This window comes from Urocitellus parryii, chromosome 2, assembly GCF_045843805.1.
Source record: "Urocitellus parryii isolate mUroPar1 chromosome 2, mUroPar1.hap1, whole genome shotgun sequence".
NCBI lineage: Eukaryota > Metazoa > Chordata > Mammalia > Rodentia > Sciuridae > Urocitellus > Urocitellus parryii.
The window spans coordinates 169,747,098-169,773,900 of record NC_135532.1 but is presented as its reverse complement, the minus strand read 5'-3'; the positions used below and the strand labels follow the sequence as shown (position 1 = coordinate 169,773,900).

The 26,803-nt window shown below is 36.8% G+C and overlaps 1 protein-coding gene across 2 annotated transcripts; it reads left to right on the top strand.

Moving 5' to 3' along the window:
* Positions 1-448: 448 nt before the first annotated feature.
* Mix23 (mitochondrial matrix import factor 23) lies at positions 449-26,803 on the top strand. Of its 2 annotated transcripts, none has more exons than XM_026394830.2 (5): positions 449-532; positions 13,192-13,317; positions 15,909-16,055; positions 22,970-23,029; positions 26,503-26,803. In XM_026394830.2, exons 1-5 carry the CDS (start codon positions 482-484, stop codon positions 26,551-26,553), a joined length of 435 nt encoding a protein of 144 aa, XP_026250615.1. In that variant the 5' UTR covers positions 449-481; the 3' UTR covers positions 26,554-26,803. The 2 variants fall into 2 exon arrangements, with proteins under 2 accessions (XP_026250615.1, XP_026250624.1); XM_026394839.2 differs by lacking the exon at positions 449-532 and adding an exon at positions 798-818.

Here is a 26,803-nt window from a genome sequence, read left to right as displayed (position 1 = left end):
ACATTTTATTTTCTATTTACCAATTGAAAAAATATACATTTTAATAATTTCCAACACTTACCCACCCACACCACTAGAAAAGTCCTTGTTTCTTGACCCCTTTAATGATCCCAAATTATTAATGAACATGGGCTCTTTTGCTCTAGGAGAAGTAGACGCTACAAGGGAAGGATGAGAAATTGACTTTCCTCCACATTCTCTAGGAAATTCTCTCGCCTCATTGGTGTGGCCAGAATAACTGTTCTCTTTTGTGAGAATGAGATCGGAGTAAACAATCTTTTCAAGCTCTGAGAAGGGGAACATGTTGAAGGGAGGCGGTTACAAGGAAAAGTAGGGCAGCAGGGTGACAAAGTTCGAGGTGCATCACGAAAACTAGCCTTAAACTCAGCTTTCTGCTCCCATTATTTTTCGTCAGGCGGCGCCGCGGACACCTCTGCTTCACCGTGATTGGCCTGTGTCGGGGTCCTCGCGTTCGTCCAATATGGCGGCGCCCAGTGGCGGTGTGAACTGTGAGGAGTTCGCCGAGTTCCAGGTGATGGGGTTTTCCTCATGTAGCCAAACGTGCTCCTCCATTTGTCTCCAGACTCTGATCCCTGCTGTAGCCTGGGAGGTCGTATGGATCCGCTGTGGATAAAGCGGGTGGTTGAAGGCTTTTTTCCTAGCCATTGGAGGTCATGGGGGGCGCGGGGTTTGGCCTTGGGAACGAAGCTGCTCAATGTGGGGTTAGGGGTGGGGGGGTCTTAGTTCTCCCTCTGCGGCGCAGTTTTGACCAGGAAGCGTCGGGCTAGTCCGCGGTGGTGAAATAGAGCTTGAGCTCTGTAAGTAGGCATTATAACAGTTCTGCCGCAGTTCCCAGCCTCTGCTATTTCTCTCCTTTTAAGTTAAGCCTTTGTGGGAGAGAAGAAAGTGGAAGACCGCTTGTTTACTTGATATACACTTGGCTCAGTTTCCTTTTTTGGTGAGACAGAAAGCTTGGACGCCTGGAGGGAAGATTAATTCTGATTCATACCCGTTCTGGTACTGTTGCTTTCCTACAGCAAAAAGGCTGTATCTTTATATTAGAACACTGAAGGCCCCAGGATTATTTATTAACGCTTGAATTAAAGAACAAGTATCTCTAGATTTTTATCAAGTTGCTGTGAAAATTATCCGTTCCAATGCAGGCATAAGTAGCTGCAGAGGTAATTTTAAAAATCGTGACCTTAAAATATTTTAAACTAAAGATATTGAGAAATCACTTCATGTGCCATTGATCTATCTGTAGTAAGCTTTGTTCTTAGAAAGATTTCTATGTAGATAGTCCTGAAGACATCCTCAACAGATGAAGTTGTTGACAGCATTTGGTCAAAGAAATTTTTATGGGGTCTTTCCACTATTATCTGCATCATTATTCATTTCATGTGCTCCTCAGACTAGATCAGCCCAATCACAGCAGCCAACCTCAAATGAGATCAGAGTGCCCAATAAGCATAAATACTTGTCAACATTTTTAATAGGATGGACAAAAGACTGTTGAATTCCAAAGTATAATACATATTTGAGGTTAACTGGTTTAGTTGTGACCTTGGTCTTGTCACCTTAGTACTATGATGTAACTCGTGTAATTGAGCAGTGGTAGCCTTAAGGTTTATAAGAAAGAACATTGATTCTGTAGTTAGATGTTCTGGGTTCTAAAATGCCACCCCTGCCCTCCCCCCAGCATTCAATTCCCAGTCAGTACATATCCACCACCCCACTCTACCCCTGCCAAAGAAAGTATTGGAGTCTGGGGGTATAACTGAGTGGTAGAGTGGTTGCCTTGCATGCATAAGGCCCTGAGTTCAATCCCCAGTACTGAGGGGGGGGGAGGGGAGTTATTTATTCCACTTTTGAGACAGGGTCTCTATATGTTGCCTAGGCTGTTATCAAACTTTTGAACTCCAGTGATTCCCTTGCTTTAGCCTCCCCATATGGTGGGACTCTAGGCAAGCACCTCCATGCCAGGCTAAGAAAGTTATTTGTTATTGAACTGTGGAAAATAAGGTCCTGAGACTTGAAATAATTTATCTCAATCCATAAGAGGTAGAATTCAGAATAAATGCCTAAAATGACAGTTTTGCTTAGTGAAGTGGTATACACCTGTGAACCCAGTGATTGGGCAGGCTCAGGCAGGGGATGACAAGTTTGAGGTTGATAAGTTTGATCCTGTCTCAAAAAATTAAAAGGGCTGAGGATATAGCTCAATGGTAAAGCACCCATGGGTTCAATCCCCAGTCCTGGAAAAAAAAAAAGGAAAGAAAAGTTGTGTTTTTTTCCTTCTAGGCCATCTTCCTAAGCCTGTTACTCATTGTAGTTCATAGGGACAGGAAGTCCTAGAAAAGACATTTATTGAGTTTGTTGTCTTAGGCAAGGCTGCTGCTAATATAATAAGAAAAAGCAAAAGCAAAGGGAATTTGTCATACTTTTAAGACATCCAAAGGATAGCCAGGACTCTGCAGTTCAATTCAACAATCTTATTTATAATAAACATTTTTCTTTTGCAATGCTGGGAATTGAACTCTGGGCCTAGGACATGGTAGGCAAGTACTCTACCACTGAGCTATACCCCTATTCTACTAATAAAAGCATTTTAAAATCTATGCATTAAAAATAAATAAATAAATAAAATGTCCCCTGTTTGCAAAATGATCCCCTGCTGAGGGCTACGCTTTAGAGAAGGAGTTAATTTAGGAAAATTTGGGGTAGAAATTCCCAGCTCAGAGGACTTAGGTGTTGGCTGCCTAGCTGTGGTCTTGTCAGCCATTCATCCCCTTGAAGTTTCATCTTTCCTGAACACCCTGTGTTCTATAGCTGCTGCTTTTTGGCTTTTCTTAACTCATACCTCCTATCCTATAGTGTGAGGGTGATCATCTGTTATTGCATGCCTCTCAAGTACCACCCTGCTCCTTCTCTCCCTATTTCATCCTGAGAGAGAGGGCTTCCCTGGTGCCTCTGTTTAAAGAACACTTTGATTTCCTTTTGGCTGGCCAGATAAGATTTCAATGAGGCAAAAGCTAACATATCTTTCCCAACTATTCCATTTTCTGTGTGTGTGTGTGTGTGTGTGTGTGTGTGTGTGTGTGTGTGTATGTATGTATATATATGTATATATATATATCACAAAATTGGTCTCAATGAAACCTGAGGAAGGTTTTTAAGATAGTTTCCTCTAGAACTTTTCCAAATGTATAGTTTATAATACCTTAAGAATATCCTAAGTTATAATTCAGATGATATGGCTTACCAGAGCTAACTTTGGTATATCATTTAACCTCCTTGAAAATGGATATTAACATTTGCCCCACTTCCTCAGAGACAGACAATGTAGTAAACAAGAGCATAAGTGAAGGTGCTGCCCCCAAAAAAGTGTAAAATTTAAGTGTAATATTTAGGTTTAGTTGAGTTTGGTAAAATTTTTTAAACATGATTGACTTATATTTGCACAAATTGTTAATTAAAGTTCATATTTTTAAGACTATTAATAATCACTGTAATTTGCATGTAAGTATCTTAAGAATGGAAAGCACTATACAGAATACTGTGGAAGAAAAATAGAAAGTCATGTTTTCTTGTTGTTTTATAATATCAGGGATTGAACCCAGGGTTGCTCTGCCAATGACTTACATCCCCAGCCTTTTAAAAAAATTTTTAGACAGAGACTACGAAGTTGCTGAGGCTGGTCTAGAACTTATGATCCTCCTGCTTCAGCCATCTGAGTTGCTGGGATTATGGGCATTTGCTGGCATACCCAGCCTCGTGTATTTTTTTATTTAAAAGATTAGCTTGGGGGACTGGGGTTGTGGCTCAGTGGTAGAGCTCTTGCCTCTCATGTGTGAAACCCTGGGTTCGATCCTCAGCACCACATAAAAATAAATAAACAAAGATATTGTGTCCATGTATAACTAAAAAAAAATTAATAAAAAAAGATTAGCTGGGGCTGGGGTTGTGGCTCAGTGGCAGAGCACTTGTCTCGCACATGTGAGGAACTGGGTTTGATCCTCAGCACCATGTAAAAATAAATAAACAAAATAGAGATATTGTGTACATCTTTAATTAAAAAAAATTAAAAGATTAGGTGAATTTTTTTTCAAAATTATGAAAATGTTCAAATGCTACAGAGAAGTTAAAAGAATTGTAGAATGAATGCTCATGTATCCACCATCTGTATTGTACAGTTATCAGCTTTATTTGCTTTTACCATATATCCATTTATCCATCCCTCAATCAATCATTCTACCTGATTTTTTTAGTGTATTTCAAAGTAAGTTGCAAATATCAGTATACTTTACTCCTAAACATGTCAGCTTGCATTTTATTAACTAGAGTTCAATATTTGTTTGCTAATTCAGAGGGGTAAATTTTGCATACAGTGAGGTACACAAATCTTAGAGAGTTCTGATCAAAGAGTTTGACGTTGACCTACACCTGCTGCACACCTTCATCAAATGCTGTTACCTCCAGAAGTTCCCTCTTGCCCATTCTTAGGTAGTTCACTACCACCCCTGCAGCTGTTTTTTTTTTTTCATATTTAAATATTTTAAAGTTTAGGAGGTTTTTAAAGAATTTTGAATTTTTGTAATTATTTTTTCCCCCATTGTGAAAATTAAGAATTAGAAAACTCCTGGAAAATATCTGTTTCTAAAGTGAAATAAAATTTTTAAAGAATGTTTAAAATTGAGTGCCTACAGTCCCATTTTAATATTCGTTCAACTTTTGTGTGTACTGTATTTGTCTAATAGGGCTGCCAAAACAAAATATTCCCAGACTGGGTGGTTTAGGCAACTCCCCCCCCCCCCCACGTTCTGAAGGCTAGAAGTTCAAGATCAGGGTGTTATGGTTGGTTTCTTTGAGGCTTCTCTTCCTGACCCGCACATAGTCACTTTCTCACCCTTATCTGTACACAGATGGAGAAGGAGGATCCCTGATGGCTCTTCCTCATCATATAAAGATGCCAGTTTGATTGAATTAGGGCCTCCACTATTATGACCTCCAGTTTATTTATTTTTTAAAGAGGTAGGGTCTTGCCATGTTTTCCAAGCTGATCCGGAATTTCTGGGCTCAAGCAGTTCTCCTACTTCAACCTTCTGAGTAGCTGGAACTCCATATGTGTTCCACCAAGCCTGGCTATGAACTCCATTTCATCTTCATTACTTCCTTAAAGGCCTGTCTCCAGGGGATTAGAGTTTCAACCTTAACTTGAGGGTTGGGAGTGGGGTGGGACACAATTTAGTCCATACCAGATACTTACCAGCTACCAGGCACTTGGAGAAATGCTAGTGGACAGAGTATCAAGCAAGGAATATAGAACATGTAAAAGAGACCAAAAATATGAATAAAATGGTAGGAGAGTTTAGAGAAAAATAAATCAAGAGGTGATAACTGAGTTGGATCTTAGTTTGATAACACCAGTAGAATTCTAGGCCATGGTAGTAGTATGTTGGCTAAAAATTTTATGTACAGTCATGAGTCACTTAATGAGGGGGTGTATTCTGAGAAATGTATTGTTAGGTGATTTCATTATTGTGCAAACATAATAGACTGTAGTTAGACAAACCTAGATGATATAGGTTAATCACTTATGGCATCCTGATACACTCAAGAGATGCAGTAAAAATACATATATGGGCTGTTGTAGGTAGGAGAAATATACCTTAATATAACAATAAAAAATATAGTATGTATGTATATATGTATTTTTTCTTTCCTGAGGTACGAGGGGTTGAATCGAGAGACTACCACTGAGCTGCATCCCCAGCGCTTTTTTTCTTTTTCTTTTATTTATTATTATTATTATTATTATTATTATTTGTTACTGGGGATTGAACTCAGGGGCACTCAATCACTGAGCCACATCCCCAGCCCAATTTTGTATTTTATTTAGACACAGGGTCTCACTGAGTTGCTTAGCACCTGACTGTTGCTGAGGCTGGCTTTGAACTCACCATCCTCCGCCTCAGCCTCCAAAGCCATTGGGATTACAGGCATGCGCTGCCACGCCTGGCCTTTATTTTTTATTTTGAGACAAGAGCTCACTAAGTTGCAAAGGTTGGTTTCAAACTAGTGATCCTTCTGCCTCAGTTTCGTGAATTGTGGGATTTCAGCTGTGTGTCATCATGCCCAGCAACATATCATTGTTAGATATTATGTACTGTACCTAATTCTGTGTATTGTACTTATATATAACTGGGAGCACAGTGGGCTTGTTCACAGCAGTATCACCACACACCCGAATAATTGTGTTATGACATTACAATGACTACAGCATCACTAAGTGATAGGAATTTTTCAGCTCCACTATGATTTTATGAAACCACCATATATTGTGATCTTGACTAAAACGTTGTGTAGCACATGACCATGTTGGGGGGAATAGCAATTCACTTGCTAGAATATAGGAGTTGCACAGGGCCACATTGTGATTATACAAAGGTTAGAATCAGAATGTGGGAGACCTTAAATGCCAAATGTGAGAATGGGGGAATCATTTTTGAGCAGAGTGGGTGAGATAAACAAAGAGGCACTTTAGGAAGATTCATTCTCTTAGAATGCTTAAAACTGAGGCCTAGAATCCCTTTTTAAAATTCATTCAACATTTATTGTATACTGTGTTAGTCCGCTAGGACTGTCATAAAAAAATACCACAGACTGGGTGGCTTAAGCAACAGAAATTTACTTTCTCACAGTTCTGGAGGCTTGAAGTCCAAGAACAGGGTACTATCATGGTTGGTTTCTCCAACCTAATTTCCATAATATAGTGGCTTTATACTATTATCTTCTGAAATTTATAATCTAAACCTTTGTCCATTTTTTTTTTTTTTTGGTTTAGATAGCAAGGTTCAAAGGACTAAACATGGTAAGACATTTCAAAATCTAGTCCCAAAATTCCTCACTGGACAAATCTCTTACCACCACCCATATTCACATCTGATTGTCTTCCTATCCCATCTCCATGTGTGATAGGCATTTAAGCCCTACTGTCTAGCCACATAGACTCAACTTCCTTTTTCATGAACACATCATGCTTTTTGTCATTTCTGTGCTTTTTGTTGTTGTTACCACTCTGAAATCCCTTCCTCTTGACCCTATTGGAGACCCAGTTCCTGTATCACCTAGACAAAATCAACTAAGTATTCCTTCCTAGAATATTTAAGTCTTGGTGTTTATATTAGGAATATTTGCTCATTTGCATATGATGGGTTTGGTAATTAGATAAATACTGAATAGATTCTTTTTTAACATTTACACAGTGGTGCTCTGTTCCTGTCTGAAGGGTCTGACTGTCAGAGACTCCTATAGTTGCAGGCAGTCTGTGTTTCAGAATTGGGGTGTAGGGAAGGACACAGTGTAAGATTGCTCTAAAAGCAGGGTTTCAAGAACAAAGTTTGCCTGGGAAAAGCATCTTGTGAATGGGATCTACTTCAGGTACTCAGGCAAAGGGGGCGGAGAGAATGTTACGTGAGTTCTAGTATACTTGGTAGTTTCGCTTTCTCACTCCTTATATGCCCTAAAAACTGCCCCAAGTAATAAAAGGAATTTATCTAAAGATTAATCTTAGGAATAGATTGTAGTATAATTGTATGGGCAGTAGAAAATTTTCACTAGTCCTCCCCACTAAATATGGACACACCTTCAGTATGTAAATTGCCTTCTAACAGGATGAGATTTTTTACCCCACAGAGATAAGAAAAAAATGCAGTTCAGAAGGCACCTGAATAATTTTTAAAGGATCAACCTAAAATGAGAGAATTCATGATTTATCAGATCTCTTCATGTTTTAGGAAAGATCCGAGGAGAATCTGGGAGCTGGGGGTAAAGGCTGAATGGTAGAGTACTTGTTTAGCATCAATGCAAGTGGCCCTGGGTTAGATGCCAGCACTCCCACTCCCCCACCTCCTCCCCTCCCCACCCCCACCAAAAAAAGGAGAAGTTGGGGATACTACAAAATTTGAAGTTACTTTTGCTATTGTTTGACTTACTGCACAGAACCACTGAACTATATTTAGGTATTACCTCTGTGGACATGCAGTTTATTGTGTATGATGTCTATTCAGGGATGTCTTCTATATGTTTTCTGTAAGGGGGAGGCAGGGGGAAAATGCTTTGGGGGTTAGGCATTGTATAGGTAGTCGGTAATTCCCTATGAATGATAGAAATGATTTTAAAGACAACACTTTTGTGCCTACATTCATGTTCATTTGTTCTCAGTCTGTAAGGGCCACCTAGCCTTTTCCTTAGACCCTCCTGGAGTTGCTTTAAGAGCTCTGGTATTTTTCCCACTGAAAGGAAACTAAGCCTGCTGAAGTGGTTTATAGTTCTTTCCTTCCCTTCTTTTTAGCCTTACATCTTTCTCTGAAATCTATTTACAGCTTATAATTCTCAGCAACCTCTGAACAAGTCCTTTACCAGTTTAGAGATGGTTGTTTTATTTTATATATTACAGTACTATCCGGTAGAATCTTCTGTGATGATGGAATTACTCCACATTTATGCTATCAACATAGTGATATCTCGTTCTTCAGCATTTAAAATGTGCTAGTGCAACTGAGGAATTAATTTTAAATTGTTTTATTTTAATGACCATATGTGACTAGTATCTGCCATATTAAAAGACAAGCTGTAGATCATACACTGGTAATTCAGTAGTACACAGAGAAAAATCGATATATTTGATAGTCCACATTTGTAGGTTTTATTTGTAAGACTGCAAAATTGATTCATTACCTAGTTAATGCAGGAAAACTCTCATTGTTAAGTATGGACTTTAGTAGTATGTCCATATTGTTTTATTGAAGGGGAATTTGTTTGTAGTGATTAAGGTATAGCCAGTGTTGAAACTCATAACTGGTTGAAGTTCAGAGTCAATAAAAATTGGGAAATGTTAAGCTATGTATCTTTCACCTGGATTACTGTTATCAGTTTCCTAACTGATCTCTTCTACTCTTGTTTCTGCAATCCATTTTCCATTCTTAACACCTACAGTCATTTCAGGACCCAAATATGATCATGTAACTCCACTATACTTAGAACACTTTTGATTGTCTGGGGTTCTCAAGAAATACTAACAACCTATAATATAACCTATAATAGTGGACCCCATCTTGCACCATGTTTTCTCTCACTCTGTGCACCTAGGCCAAATCAAAATTTCAGTCATTTAACATTCTGTTAAATAGCTCTCATCAAGGTCAGACCATGTAATTCTTTTTTTGAGGGGGGGGGGTGTACCAGGGATTGAAGCCAGTAGTGCTTAAACACTGAACCACATCCCCAGCCCATTTTTTATTTTTTGAGACAGGGTCTTGCTAAGTTGCTCAGGGCCTCACTGAGTTGCTGAGGCTGGTTTGAACTTGCAATCCTCCTGCCTCAGCCTCCCAAGTTGTGGGATTATAGTCGTGTACCACTGTGCCTGGCCAGTCCATGTGATTCTTGACTTCATAATAAAATTAAGTGGAATTTATTATTCCCTCTTAAACCTTGCTTTTCTCGACTACTTTGATATCACAGACTTCCCCTCTACTTTTAGGCACTAGTTTCTTCTTCTTTTTTTTTTATATATATATTTACTTTTTAGTTTTAGTTAGATACTATATCTTTTTTTTTTAAATTTTTATGTGGTGATGAGGATTGAACCCAGTACCACTGAGTTGCAACCCCAGCCCACTAGTTTCTTCTTGATCATTGGTCCACTTCATTCCCTACAATCTCCCCAGTGACCTTTTCAAAGGTCATGACTTTTCTTTTCTCTCTGTTTTTTTTTTTTTTTTTTTGGTGCAGGGATTGAACTGAGGGCCTTGTGCATTGCATGCACTCTACTGACTGAGCTATATCTGTAGCTCCTCAAGTGTCATGACTTTAAATAACATAAATTTGTTCATGTAATTCTAGCCTGAGCAGTGTCAGACTATGTTTAACTTTCTCAGATACTTTAACAGATAACTCAAACTGAACAAGTCAAAAACAGAACTTTTTTTTTTTTTTTACAGTTTTTTTTTTTTGTTTGTTTGTTTGTTTGAACTCAGGGGCACTCCACCACTGAACCACAACCCCAGCCTGTTTTTGTATTTTATTTAGAGACAAGAGTTTCACTGAGCTGCTTAGTGCCTCACTTTTGTTGAGGCTAGCTTTGAACTTGCAATCCTCCTGCCTCAGCCTCCCAAGCCAACTGGGATTACAGGCATGTGTCACTGCAACCAGCCTTAAAGTATTTTTTTGACAAAATTTTAAACATGCTAGGGGCTGGGGATGTGGCTCAGCAGTAGCTCGCACTCACCTGGCATGAGTGCGGCCCGGGTTCAATCCTCAGCACCACATACAAATAAAGAGGTTGTGTCTGCCAAAAACTAAAAAATAAATAAATAAACAAATAAATATTTTTTAAAAAAATTCAAACATGCTAAAGAAAAAATAGTACTTTGAAAACCCCAACTCAAACAATCAATTCATGGCCATTTTTTTTTTCCATCTATTCAGTCAGTATACTACTACCACTTGCCTCCTCTTGCCATATTATTTTGAAGCACATTCCAGGCATCATATCTTTTTTTTTCCTATAAATATTTTCAGTAAAAGATTATAATTTTGTGTGTGTGGGGGGGTGGGGGTTGCTGGGGATTAAATCCAAGGCCTTGTGCATTCAAAGCAAACACTCTACCAACTGAGCTAAATCCCCAGCCCAAAAGATCATAATTTTTAAACACAATACCAGGTAACCTCTAATTAACTGTATATATCCTGTGAGTTAAATCAGAACTCTCGATTTTTTTCAGTCCTTCCAAATCTCTTCCTTCCCCAGACTCTCCCATCAATTAGCAACATTTCTATATATTCAATTGCTCAGATCTCAAACCTAAAGTCATCCTATTTTCTTTTCTCATCTATCACTACCAATTCATCAGCAAATACTATTATTTTTATCTTCCAACTACCTCTCCTAATTCTACATCTACCACTTTATCAAACCATCTTTATTTCTTTACTAAACCACCAAATACATAGTCTCCTAAATGATCACCCTATTTACATTCTTCTCTTCTACAATTCATTCTTCACACAGCAGCCACAGTTATATTTTTACATCATTCACTTATCTAAAACCCTGTGACCTAATTTAGAACAGAATTGTATTTGTTGCCAGAGTCTATATTGTCCTTCATATTTGGTCTTCAAATACCCCAAAGTTTGTTCTTGCCTCATGATTTTTGACTTATTCCCTTAGATCTAGTTGGTTCATTTCACATCATTCAGGTTTCAACTCAAATGTTAACATCTTCAGAGAGGCTTTTCTTGATCTGTCCACCTAAAGCAACCCCCAGCTCTAGCTGGTCTCGCTTTATCCCATGGCCTTCACTTATGTAATTTCTCACCATACTTTTCAGTATGTAAGATTGTTCATGGGGAGAATTTGTTTATTGTCTGTCTCCTCCTTCAGTAATTTGCTCAATAGGAGCAAAAAAGCCGTTTTTCTGTTTTATTCACCACTGTACCAGGTGTTTAGTATGGTGCCTGACACATAGTAGATATTAGTAAATATTTTTTGAGTGAAGAGTTAATAAATGAATGAACTCTATTGTGCTGTAACTACATTATTTAAAGAAGGAAGCTCACTGAGGGTTTAATAGCCAAAGGAAACTATCCAAAAAGATCAGTTCATTTAAAGCTGTTTATTGTATATGTGGCACTGGAAGTCAAACACAGGGCCTTGTATATGCTAGGCAAAGCATTTTTAGTAACAAAGGCAAAATGCTCATGGTATAATGTCATAAAGCAAGATTTGATTATATAGTAACCCAATTTTAAAAATATATTCACAGATGTAAAAAAAAGACTAAAGAGACATTAAAATTGATAATGGGGGCTGGGAATATAGCTTATTGGTAGAGAGCCCTTGCCTAGCACATGTGAGGTTCTGAGTTGAATCCCAGCAATGCAAAAAAAAAAAAGTATATATTCATAATGATTGACTTTGGATGATTTTTGTTTTAAAATTTTTAATGATATTTCTAAAATGAAGGTAGTACTTTAATAATAAACGTTTTTGTTTTAACAAATGGTTGAGGAAAAAATGAAGGAGGGGTTTTAGTCATGGATATAAGTTTGAGAAAAGAAATAGGATTGTATGTTAAAGGAGACACTGAAGCAAAACTGCTTTCAGTACGTGCTTACCTCATATGTTAACTTAGGTATTTTCAACATAATATTACATAATTCTCCTTTCTTGATGATTCATGGTGATTTTGTTTTGTGTTGTTGGTTTTTGCTGTTGTTTTTCTGTAAATTTAAAACAATAAAACAGAGAAGGGTATACTGCTAGAAACTTATCCCAGAGTTTACTATAAATGAAGACAGATTGTAGCTGATACCCATCCTTTCTCTAGTAACAAGTGAAGAGTGGGAAGGGACTGTGTTGTACAGGCAGTATTCAGCAGCCTTCTAAGTTCCTTGCCCTTTTGTTATTATTTTTCTTTGGTTTGCATTTTGAAAATTGGATGCTTTTTGAGGGGCAGGGGAAACTTCAGAAATGGGAGTCGGGGTTACTAAGAACAGGAAAACTAATTCCTACTTGTTTGTGAAGAAGAATCCCATGACAAGATTTGATCTCTAGTAGCATGTTTTGTTTTACTTATTTGTATCACAAAAATAATACACGATCGTAGTCAAATACTAAGAAGCTAAGAGGGTAGAGATTAATTTATTTGAATTAATTACTACATTTTTCTAGAAGTTTTCTTCCTAGAAACCTGTGTTGCAGTAATCACTGAGAGGACATAGAGCAAACAGTTACGGTGGTGATATTGGAGAAATGTGTGGGAATCAGGATCAGTCGAACCTTGTTTGGCTGTGTTCTGGAGATTGGGAAGGACACACATTGTTTGCTGAGTACCATGCCTGCAAATGGGATTTAAATTTGAGCAAAACAGTCTTACTCCTTAAGATGACCGTCTGTAGTGGAGGCAAGAAGACAGGTTTGGTGCCCGCTTTTAGAACTACTATTATATAACTTGACTGTCAGCCTTGTAACAAAGATTTTCTTAGGTTGTACTATATTTGACTGGATTTTCACATTCCTAAATTAAAAAGCTATTAAATGTTTAAGACTTTTGTTTTCTGCTTAAATACTTAATTTTTATCACTTACTCCATTCAGGTTATATTCTTTTATTTTAAATACATATAGGAATTACTCAAGGTGATGAGGACAATTGATGACAGAATAGTACATGAATTAAACACTACGGTTCCAACAGCTTCCTTTGCAGGGAAAATCGATGCCAGCCAAACCTGTAAACAACTTTATGAGTCTGTAAGTCTATTTTTTGAGTCTCTGTTTTGTGCTTCTTCTATGACTTTCTTTCAGGCAAAATAAGAAATCCATATCTAAACTGTGAATAAACAAATGATATCTTCATGTTTCTTTGCCCATACCTGAGGGTGTATAAGGATTTTGATCTGGTTTCTATAAATTGAATTTGTGATCTTATGTGCAAATCTGTGAAGAAATGGTTCTAAAGAATAAGAGCAGTCACTATTTTGACCTCTTCGTCTGCAGTTTTTCTCTTCCGGAGACCTGATGCACAAAGGGGTGAAGGGGAAAGTACAATAGTAAAGTAAGACAGTAACAAGAGCAAGGATGAGAATGAATCAATCCAAAAGCCAAATAGATGATGTACAGAATAATTAAGCTCTTCACACAGTTTATATCTTCTTTCCCTCACTCATGAAGAAGTGAAGTAGAAGCTTATGGCAGATGGGAGAGAAGGAAACCACAGATAAATTGTCTTTTCTTGTGGCTCTGGTTCTCAATTATTTATTTTTTCATGACCTCCTTTATTTCTCTTTAATTTCCAAAGGCAGAATGAGATACTGATATAGCTAAATATTGTTTTATAGTTTAATATATCCTTTCTTTAATTTGGAAACTCTTCAAATGTCGCTTGCTATTTTAAGGTCTGCTACCACTAGGTTACTATGTTCATAGTTATATAAAGAAGGTATTACTTAAAACCTAAAATGCATTTCTCATATATGAAGAATGTCAGTTCTGGACAAGCTTATTGTTACCTGTTAAGTTCATAGCATTAATTTCTAATACTTTTGTTCTCCTGTTATATTAAAGTATGTCCTTTTATTGAGTGATCAGGTAAGTCTTATGGTTTTAAAAAATTGCAAGGTATGGACTTTAAGAGTAGAATTCAATAATTGGGAGTAGGAAGGTGGGTCCAAATTCTATTTTACCATAAGGTTGTTTGATAGTTCACTTAGTTTCTTTGGGTATCTCTGACTAAAGAACTAGAAATTTATGATCACTTTGTGATACTCTCCCCATATCTCTCTACTATTTAGTCATTTCCATTTAAAATCTTCTGTTAACATAAGATTTATAATGTCAAGGTTGACAACATGGATTCAGATCTAGATTAAACTCTCCTCTGCTACTTTCTAAGCTGGGTAACCTTGATCATGTTATATGACCTCTCAGCCTCAGTTTCCTTATTTGTAAAATAGTGTGGTGGTAGAACCTAATTTATAGGATTGTTAAGGGATTAAGTGAATTTAATATAAATTTCTTATTGCACTGTGTTTTGCAAAAAATTGTTGGTTATTATTATTATTATTATTCCATGTACCTTGTGTCAGGGATCAGGCCTATAGAGTACCCAGCTCATAAGTATCTCAAAGTTCCCTTAAGTATTGTTTCAGTGGGGAAGGAGAAGTCTGTGAAGGTACTTACATTCTCTAAGGGCAACACTTCCAAATGGGAGAAGATATGTAAAGTTATAATGAAGCACAAGTTTTAGAAATTCCAAATCTTAAAAGTGTATTCATATTTAACCATTTCAATGCAATCCTTGTTATTAGAGAATATTCCCTTTAATCTTAGCTTTACATTCTTTGTTTTCAAGATAATTATAAAAATCATTACTGAATGATAAAGTTCATGCACTTAACAGTACTTTACAAATGCATACATTTGGGGGTTTAATTAAAATTCAGTTGTGATCAAACTTGACCATTACCTTGCTAATCAAATTGGAAAATAGTTATATAAAGAAGGTATTACTTAAAACCTAAAATGCATTTCTCATATATGAAAAATGTCAGTTATTATTAGATTTGGTACACGAAGATGACTTTTTTAAAAAATATTTTTTTAATTGTTGATAGACCTTTATTTTATTCATTTGTTTTTATGTGGTGCTGAGAATCGAACCCAACGCCTCACACATGTCAGGCAAGCACTCTACCACTGAGCCACAATCCCAACTCAAGATGATGGTTATTAAAGAGTGCTGTCAGATATTGTTACTTTTGATCAACACACACAATTGATGCAGTTATTAACCTGTGCTTTGTATATAAGTTTTCTTCATCAATATTTAACACTTTAAAACCTTATAAAAGGCTCTAATAGGCAAATTTCCTTATAGTAACAAAGACCTCTATATCACTTAATTTGTAATTTATTTTCCTTGTTGAAAATATGAAACTGAAAAAAAAATGAAGAGACAAAAAAGAGAGGAAAAATAACAATAAGTGGTCCAAAGGGTGGATGTAGGGTAGGGGAACCAGTTGATGGAACAGTGGGGAGAGACAGGGACACAGAAGTAAAGGAGACTGAGATGAAAAGCCCAACAGGGGAAATGCAGGAAATACTGGGGGCATACTGAGGAAGAAGATAGCCCAGGATGCATAACTTCCACCCTCTAAGGTGCTCTCTTATCTGTTTTTATGTGATATAGCTGATGAAACACAGTCTTCTATGGATTCAATTTTTATACCTTGGTTTAGAAAATATGAAATTTCTGAAGTCCCAAAATAAGCATTTTTTTTAACATTGAAATATAACAAATTGATATGATTGTTTTTTCCCTTTTTATTCCTTTGTTCTTTTAGTTGATGGCAGCTCATGCTAGTAGGGAAAAAGTTATTAAAAATTGTATAGCCCAGACCTCAGAAGTAGTAAAAAACCTTCGTGAAGAGAGAGAAAAGAATTTGGATGATTTAACGTTATTAAAGCAACTTAGAAAAGAACAGACAAAGGTAAGTTGAACACAATGTACATTTCTCAGGCAGAGTTTTTCCAAACATAACCTTCAAAATAAAGGCAGTTTTTAAAATGCACAATTCAGAGTGGGAGATGATTACTTAAAAAAAAAAATGACCAGATTAATGCTTCATTTTTTAGTGGACTTTGTTTTATTATATTTAGGTATTAACTGGTAAATTAATGTAGATTTCATAAATGGATTCAGTATAGCAGCTGTAGGCAAAATAAGCACATAATCATGTTTTATTCCCATTCCTTAATTTGTTCCTCAATGCTAAAGACAAAGGCTCAATATAGACCAATACCAAACTTACAGAAGAGTTGCAAAAATGGTGTAAAAAACTGAATGTATTCTTTGTCTGTTCCCCTTTTATTTACATTTTGCCCCACCAGCTTTACAATTCATTCTCTTTACCTTCCCTTCTTCCCTTCATTTTCCCCTGCCTCCTTCCTCCCTTCATTTCCCCCTGCCTCCTTCCTCCCTCCCTCTCATACATCTGAACACATAGCATATTCTTTCCCTGAACGCTTTTGAAATAGGTTAGACATATTGTACCACTTTATCCACCACTCCTTTTATTTTTGTACCAGGAATTGAACCCAGGGGTGCTTAACCACTGAGCTACATCCCCAGCCGTTTTTATTTTTCATTTTGAGACAGGGTAACACTTAGTTGCTTAGGGTCTCTCTGAGTTTCTGGGGCTGTCCTCGAATTTGCAGTTCTTCACAGGGAATTTTTCTCACATGACCATTGTCTAGTTATCAAAATCTTGTTTGTATATTAAGATGGCACAGTAGGTAATTTTCAGATCCTTATGTGTCAGGAGATAGAAGATCCAGTGTGAAATAGAATCAGTGTTATCATACTAAGCAGTTGTGAAATTTGTCCTTTGTTGAGTAGATGTAGCCCAACTTCAAAAAGGGGACCTTGTCATCTCTCTCAAGCTGTTAATAGAAGGAAAAGCCCTATTCTTGTGGTGCACACAGGGGAGTAGGCCAGGCTGCGGCCCTTTCATGGTTTAATGTGTCTCCCTGGATACTGGTCTCAGCCAATGTTTTTGTTACTCTTTTTGTTTATGACTACTGCTTCAGGTCTGAGTTCCATAACTGCTCATTCATCAGACCATGGTGGATTCCTCGGGCAGTGAACTTAAGCTATAATGTTCATTTTTCCCCACCCTTGATGTTCATGTAGGCTTATAGATTATTTATGTAAAACTGGTCAAAGTCTAGGGAGCTTTGGATATTGTATTTCATGAAGATGCTAACAAAGGAAAGTACACAGCAGGATTTTTCAATCAAAAACTGAAAAATCACTCTTTGCATATTAAGTCAAAGAACAGAATGACTCTTGTTAGTGAAGAGCAAAGTGCAAAACTGAACTACTGTGTACTTGGGAGAGATTGTGTCACACAGTTTGCTCAACCCTCATATCTGGGTGTTTTTTTTTTTTTTTTTTGGTACCAGGGATTGAATCCAGGGGTGCTTAACCACTAAGCCATATCCCCAGCCCTTTTTGTATTTTATTTAGAGATAGGGTCTCACTAGTTGCTCAGGGCCTTGCTAAATTGCTGAGCTGGCTTTGAACTCACGATCCTCTTGCCTCAGACTCCTGAACTGCTGGGATTAGAGGCGTGCACCACTGTGCTCAGTTTCAGATCTGGTCTTTATGGCTTTAGGGCTGTGAAAGTCAGCAGGATGATGGCTGCAGGAAAGAGTTTAGAAAGCAAACCATGAGGTCTGTAAGGTTTACTTTTTAGCTGGAGAGCAGAGTGCTAGAGAGCAACCATGAGTAGTACATAAGCAATAAAGATGTGAATTTTTAAAAATTTTTATTTTCAAGTTGCTGTGAAGATTATGAAATCAAAAAGAGAGCTTTCAGGGATGCTCCACCTCTTCATTTTCTATATGAGGAAACCAAGATTCAGGGATAGTGACATCTCCAAAAGTCACAAGCTTCGTAAGTGGTAGAGCTGGGACTTTAATCCATCTCTTCCAACTCTGTATTCAGTCAATTTCTTTATGTGAGGTTATGACTAATAGCCAAATTCTGATTACTTTAGTGAGTCTAGTTTTTTTTTTTTCAGTTGTAGATAGGCACGGTACCTTTATTTATTTTTATGTGGTACTGAGGTTTGAACCCAGTGTCTCACAATGTGCTAGGCAAGTGCTCTACCACTGAGCCATAACCCCAGCTTAAGCCTCTTTTATTTATATACAGAAATGCCAGTGTAAGGGGCTGGGGCAGTGGCTCAGTGGTGGAGTGCTCACCTGGCACATGTGAGACACTGGATTTGATCCTCAGCACCACTTAAAAATAAAAAAAAGGTATTGTGTCCACATACTATATATATATATATATATATATATATATATATATATATATATATATATATTGTATGAATATATATGTGTGTGTGTGTATATATATATATATATATATATGTTTCTTTATTATATATATATATAATAAAGAAAGAAAAGAAATGCCAGTGTAAAACTTCCCTGCCCTCTATCTGAATCCTTAACTTAGAAAAAACACCTTCGTTGCCGGTGAAGAGCCAAATTCACTGAGTATCTGGGAGTGATTGTGTCACACAGTTTGCTCAGCCCTCACATCTGGTCGTTATGCCTTTAGGGCTGGAAAAGTCAGGATGATGCCTGAAAGGAAGAGTCTGAAAGCAAACTATGAGGTCTGTAAGGTTTACTTTCTAGCCTGAGAGCATAGTGGGCTACAGGGCAACCATGAGTAGTATGTAAGCAATGAGGTAACTTCTGTCACCTATTAGTAGTGGCCTTTAAAAAGGAAGTGTACCTGTTTAAGACCCAGAGCCTCAAAACCATCTCAAGCAACAGTTTGTTGGTGGCACTGATTATAATTATAGTACAAGGTAATGAATATCTGCAATGTTATAAATGACGGGGTGGGGGGGTGGTATAGACTGTGAGGCTTTAAGGGAAAAATTCCCATCTACCTTGTAAATTAATTGCTCTTTACAACATTGTAAATTAATTGCTCTGAAACTTCTTGATTTTCAGTCTGTAAATGGGGATTCATACTTCATAATTTTTGTTTTGTTTTTTTGAGATGAGATTTCACTATTTTGCCCAGACTGATCTTAAATGATTCTTTTACCTCAACCTTTCCATTTGCTTGGACCAGCATGGGCCACTGTGCCCAGCTACTTAATAACTTCTTAAGCTTTCATTTTTTGGTGAGGACTGCCTTATAAAATGTACATAAAAGCTAGCGTATTGGTTGGTAGACAGTAACAGTTCCTTTCCTTTCCTTTTCTAGTTTTTGGGACTGTTGCATTACTCCTCTTTATATATCCTATCAACCAATGGTTTCTACCATTTGTTTTGCCACTACTTCAAGGCACAAGGGAAAACAGATGACTGCATCTTCTGTGTCAGTGCTTTCTTCTATTTGGAGAGTTCTAATTGTTGAAAGATTTTCTTATATATTGCAAACTGTGTCCTCCTGTAGTATGTAAATACTGCTTCTTAATCATCCTTCTGGAGCTATACAGCCTAAAACCCTTTTTATACAACATCCCTTTAAACATTTAAGAAATTAGGAAGACCACCTTGATGACATATTTTCACATTCTTCAACTGAATCCCTCCCCTTTTCTTTTTTCTTCCTCCTCTTCTCCTTTTCCTCCTCCTCCTCCTTTTTTTTTAAGTTGCTTTTTTTTTTTTTTTAAATCACAGTGAGCAGCTATTTATTATGATTATTCCAAAGGAGAGAATATGGGCAGAGAGGACACCTACATTTATTTTTCAATGGTCAATTTCATTAGCATTAACCTTTTTTTGTTGTTGTTCTAATCAGTTATATACGACAGCAGAATGCTCTTCAATTCAGTGTACACAAATGGAGCACAATTTTCACTTTTCTGTTTGTACACAAAGTAGGGTCACACCATTCTTGCAATCATACATGCACCTAGGGTAATGATGTCCATCTCATTTCACCATTAAGGTTGCTATTTTTTCCAGGCCCAGTAGTGCACACTGTAATCCCAGCAACCAGGGAAGCTAAGGCAGAAGGATCATAATAAGTTCAAGGCCAGCCTCAGCAATTTAGTGAGGCCTTAAGCAACTTAGTGAGACCTTATCTCAAAAAACAAAAGGGCTGGGTGTGTGGCTTAGTGATTAAGCACTCCTCTATTCAATCCCCAGCATAAATGAATGAATGAGATCCAGAGCCAGAGTGGAGAGTGGGGAGAGGGGGAGGGAGAGGGAAAGACTGGATGGTTCATTAAAATCTGAAACTGAGGTTGCTTAGGAGCTTCTTCAGGTGTGATACTGCTCCATAGTAAAGGTCCAGTGTCAGAAACGCAGTCCTTCCCATCATGCCATAGTTCTAGCCATATGGGCCTGTGAACATTTTGATTAGTTCTTGAGTCTAGGAAAAGAGTTTATAGGAGCCACTGATCAGAAATCAAGTTCCTCATTAGTGTTGCATGCAAATTCCTCAAGCCTCCTGCCTAAAGTGTTTTCCTAATTGGTCTGTGTTTGGCTTAGGTCTCAGACTCATGGTTGCCCAGATCTTATCTCATTGTCTGGCATTTTGCTCTTGACTCTTGTCTGAGTTGGTTCTCAGCTTTAGTCTGAGAAAGTCATTCTGGTTCTAAACTCCAGAAGCTTCAACCTTCAGCCTATAGTTCATGCTTTTTTCTCTTCTTCCTTCCCTGCTCCCTCACCTGGTACTAGGGGTTGAATCCAGGGGTGTTATGGCACTGAACTACATCCCCCGCCCTTTTTATTTTTTATTTTGAGACAGGGTTTCACTAATTTGCTGAGGCTGGCCTTGAGCTTGCAATCTTGCCTCAGTCTCCTGAGTTGCTAGTGTGTGCCACTGCACTCAGCTTTTCCCCCATTATTTATTTATTTATTCATTCATTCATTTATATGTGGTACTGAGACTCGAACCCAGTGCCTTACACATGCTAGGCAAGCACTTTGCCACTCACCCCCATCCCCAACCCCTGCATTCAGCTTTTCTCCTAATTTTTGATTATTTTCAAACCCTCTTCCTGAAACTAGCTAGCTGCTAATCCCTCTGATCAGATTTGACTAGGAGTATTATGGGTCCTGTCATCTGAGCCTGAAACTGAATGAGAAAGTTAGACTTAGCATTTTAGTCTTAGACCTGTTTCTTTGTGATCAAAGTGTGGAGATTCATACCTTTCTAAATCACTTGGATATAATGTTTTCTCTTTTTCTCTCCTTGTTTTCCTTCTGGATTCTTTTTTCTTAATTCTCTATCCAAATCAGCTGGCCACTCTCTTTTTTCACTCTATTGTTCAAATCCATAGTTGTATAATCAATTTCTAGAACTTGAATTGTTGAATTCAAGGACATGTGAATGTACATTTTGATAAGTCCTGCCAATTTGCCCTCCATAGAAATTGGAATAATTATACCACTACTGAAAGTATGTGTATGAGTGTATCTTTTCCCACTTGCTCACTGTTATTAGGTTTTATCAAACTTTTTCATATTATTGTTTGTGTATTTCTTTGTACCTGAGTAAGACTGAACTTTAAAAAAATATATATTTTGGTGTGGGAATGTACTTCGGTGGTAGAGCACTTGCCTAGCATGTATGAGGCCCTGAGTTTGATTCCCAGCCCTGCAAAAAGAAAATAATAATATTTATTGGCCTTTTTTATATCTTCTTTGAACTGTTTGGGCTTTGGGTTTTTTTTTTTTTTTTTTTGGTTTTGGTTTTGGTTCCAAGGATTTAACTCAGGGTGCTTAACCACTGAGCCATATCCCCATCCCTTTTTATATTTTATTTAGAAACAGTGTCTCCCTGAATTGCTTAGGGCCTTGCTAAGTTGATAAGGCTGGTTTTAAACTTTTGATCCTCCTGCCTCAGCCTCGAGAGCTGTTGGGATTATAGGCATATGCTACATCGCTGGGCTTTGGGATTTTTTTTTTTAATATCAACAGCTTTTATTTCTTTCTCTTGCCTTGTATTTCTTTTATTTTTATTTATATATGACAGCGGAATGCATTACAATTCTTATTACACATATAGACACAATTTTTCATATATCTGATTGTATTCAAAGTATATTCACACCAATTCGTGTCTTCATACATGTACTTTGGATAATAATGACCATCACATTCCATCATCATTTCTAACCCCATGCCCCTTCCCTTCCCTTCCCCTCCAATCCCTCTGCCCTATCTAGAGTTTGTCTATTTCTCCCATGCTCCCTCTCCCTATCCCACTATGAATCAGCCTCCTTATATCAGAGGGCTTTGGGAATCTTTAAAAGCTCTCACGGTGATTGATTTTAATATGCAGCAAAGTTTGAAAACAATTTTTCTTTTAAATTTTTTTTCACAGTTTTTATTGGGGCATTATGGTTGTACAAAATGATGGGCTTTTTGGTTACATATTCATACATGCACACAATATAATGATGTAATTTGGCCATACCATTCCAGTATTTCCCCTTTCCTTCCCTTCCCTTCCTTCCTTTTCCTGGTTCCTTTCCTTTATTCTACTGATCTCTCTTTGATTTTTCTGAGACCACCTCCCTTTCTCTTCCTTTTTCCTCTTTAGCTTTCACATATGAGTGAAAACATGACCCTTGACCTTGTGAGTTTGGCCTGTTTCACTTAAAATAATGTTCTCAAGTTTCATCCATTTTCCTGCAAATGATATAATTTTATTTTTCTTTATGGCTGAATTAAACTTCATTGTGTATATAAACCAATTTTATTTATCCAGTCTTCAGTTGGAGACACCTAGGCTGATGGTTCAGTAGTTTGTATAGTGTGATTGTGCGAGCAGCAGCTAATTTTGTTGGGAAAACATGATAAAGTTTGGTTTTAACTCTGTATGTTGCATAACTTCATTTTTTTTTCTTTCATGCAGTTGAAATGGATGCAGTCAGAACTGAATGTTGAAGAAGTGGTAAATGACAGGAGCTGGAAGGTATAAAATAGTGTCAATTATTGCAGAGAAATAGGAGGGAAACTGAGCTAGCAAAGGACAGTCAGGGTGAAATGAGTGCCAGGAGGCTGTAAGAAGAATAGAGAACATGCACTAATGAGCAGCTGAGGACTTTTTTTGGTGGTGGTGGGTGGAGTGCTATTGTCTTGTACATAGAATCATCTTATAAAAGCTTTATAGGCAGATGGTAAAATTCTGTGATCTGTCATGATAATAGAATTAGAGATATTACATGTCTCCTAATACTAATTATGGGTATATTTAATATTTAAAATTTTATTCCAGTAAACTGAGAACCTTCAAAGAGATTATTTTTAAAATTAGCCATTTGTACATAATTCCTTTCCATAAAGTTTCATATCATTAGCTACCCTGTTAGTTTCTTGCCTTCTAATATATTTGATCATGACTTTTTAATTTTATGTAGCTTTACTATTATCTGGTAATTGCTTTTTACTGCTTGTAGGTTCACATGTTCTTTTGTACCACCCCTGTGGTTCTGATTAGGAACTAGATTGGGGAACCAGATCGCAGGAATTTACGTATAGTCAAAAACCACGAGTTCTGACTTTATTTGTAAACTTCTAATATGAAAGATTTCCAAAGGGCAAAACCTATTAAATCTAAAAGAATGAACTGAAAATTCTGTTTTATCTTTTGAAATTAACTAATGGAATAGGTTATAACCCTTATAAGAGAGAGAGGCTAACTGAACCAGAATCCGGAATTCAAAGCCATGGTTATTACTAGGATCATTTTGCTATAGTGCTAGTGCTATTTTGCTGTAGTGCTAGTGTAGTGCTATTCATGGAGTCCCATTAGATGTAATTACATAGAGCATATGAAGCATGGAAGAAACATTTGTATGAATAGCATACCAGCAGGAAAAGAAAAGAACTGTGTTCTTGGCTTAACTGTTGTCTCCCTGGCTAGGTCTACCTTGGGTTTCAGGCCTTGGCTTCTGGTCATTTGGCTTGGCCTCTTGGATTCCTAACTCTTGCCATTTAGTAAATGTTTTTCCCTCTTCATTTCCTTTTCTTTGATTGACTGTTTCAGAACTAGTCATGCTTTTAAAGATACACAAAAGCAAAAGGAAGAATATTTAATCACTAAACATATTTTATCACAAGAGAAGTCATCTTCTACCTACTATTTGTAACTAACATATATAGCATGTTATTTTTCCTTTGTCTTTTAATAATTACATCAATCTTGAGGGGAAAAGTAGACTGACAACATGCTGAGTCATGAATAAATTGCAAAATACAAAATAACTTTTTTTGCTTTATCTCATTTCTTCATCCTGTCCTCTTGACCAAAATTTACTACATCTGTCCTTTCCATCAACATAATAAGGTTAGGCTAGTTGAAAGATTTTGTCACCATTTGTCTGGAAATATTCTCTGGTAAAATAATATTTATTCTTGGAATAGGATGGAGAGGGGCACAGTGAATATCTATCTTGTAAAACCCAGTGCAGAGGATTATGATATATATAAAATGTAGTAGGAAGGGTGAAACATGTTTTGATTTGATATCACAGATGCTCTTGACTTATGATGGGGTTACATCCTGATAAACCCATCATAAATTGAAAGTATCCTTAGTTGAAAATGACACTTGACCTACCAGACATCATAGTATAGCCTATCCTAAATTAAGTGTTCTCAGGATACTTATATTAAACTACAATTAGTTGAGCATTGAGAGAATTGTTCTGCATATTGCTAGCCTGGGAAAAGATCAAGATTTGAAGTTATGGTTTCTTCCAAATGTATATTGCTTTCACACCATCATAGAATTGAAAAATATCGCTAGACCATTTGTAGTTGTAAAGAAAATAGGTTCTACTTTTTCACAAAAAGTGATGGCTTTACTTGTTCGAAACAGAAAATGTAGCTCTGGTACAATAGCCAGCAAAAGTGATTAGGAAATAATATAGGAGGATTTGGAGAGGCTCAGCCAGTTGTTTATATTATCCCAATCAGTGTGTCAGGGGCACTAGTTTGAAGCCTTTTCTGGTCTGAGCTTTGGAAGTGTCAGGGCTGGGAACAGAAGTGAAATGAATTTTAAAATGAAACAGTCAGAAAGTCATAAACTTTTTACATGTTTTCTTTTAACTAAGATATGCATGCTGAAAACATGTACAGTTCAGACAATGTTAATCAAATGAGCATTCGTTTACCTACCATTCAGGTTTAGAAGTTGAATAATACCATGTAGTACCTTAGAAGCTCTGTGTAGATTTTTTTATTTTTATCACAATCAACAGCAGCTAACAGAAGTAATTTTTTTTTAACCTGAAAATTTGTTTCTTAGCATACGTGGGGTATAGAGGTAAATCTGAGAAGAAATTCTTTTAGGTTTTAGCAGTTTCTTTTTAATTGGACACTTAAAATTTTCAGACATGTGTTCAAAATTTTTATTTCTTTCTTAAAATTTTTACATATTAAACCATATGCAGTAAAAATTCTGCCTTTACTTCCTCTCCCCTAAGCTATCTTCTCCTCTCTGAAAGCATAGTACATGCTTTGATATATTTGTACCTTGTTTAATTTTATATGTATATATTTCCCCCTTTGCTACACAACTGAAATATACTGTTCACACTTAAGTTTTTCTCCCTTAATGTATCTTGGAAATCTTTTCAAATCAGATCATAAAAATCTTCCTGTTAAGCTTTTTTTAGGTATCGGGAATTGAACCCTGGGTACTTAATCAATGAGCCACATCCCCAGCCCTTTTTTGTGTTTTATTTAGAGACAGGGTCTCACTGAGTTGCTTAGGATCTTTCTAAGTGGCAGAAGCTGGCTTTGAACTCATGATCCTCCTGCTTCAAACTCCTTAACCACTGGGATTACAGGCATGCACCTGGCCCTTTTAAGCATTTTTAAGATTATTTCATTGAATAGCTGTACCAAAACATATTTAACAGTCCCATATTGACATTTAGTCATAGAGCATACTTTTAGCATTTATGATATACTACTTGTTTTGCATTTTAGGAAGATAAACAAATCAATTATATAAATCCATAGAGTACAGCCATGTTTTCCTGGCAAGTATACCTTCTTATATGAAGGATGGAAAAGTAGAACAAATATCTCAGTAACAAAAGAAGAAAAAAAGCTTTATTTTATTTTAAACTTAAGTCCAAACTATGTCTGGAATATGGAACTGAAATGTTTGTGAATTTCTAAATTAGTAGATTCTTAATTTTTCTTAATGTAATTAATTATGTAATTTAATATAAAAATATTAAAATTACCTCATGCATTTGTATCAAGGCCTTTTGTACACTTATTACCTAGAAAGTCAGTTTGGCCTAGTGAGGCAACACTTCTGTTTGCTAACTCTGTTGGCTTGGAACAAAAATGATAACATCCTCCTAATCATATTTAATTCCAGATATGCTTTATGCTGAAATGACTTTCATTTCTTTTTAAATATCTTAGGTGTTTAATGAACGCTGCCGAATTCACTTCAAGCCTCCAAAGAATGAATAAAGAGAGATCCTTTTTTTAAAAGAAGAACCAGGTCATCTCATGAGAGCTAAGCACAACAGACATCAACAGGGTGGGCTTCTTAGGATGATTTCTGAGCCAACAGTCCAAGACCTTTTGTTGATTTCAGCCCCACTTAGCCAAGACCTCAAGTCTAAATAATTCTGATAATTATAAAATAATCAATTGCTATTTTATACTGATTCTGTAAAAAAATGTTTTATAACTATTAAAATAATTTTCTGACTCAGTG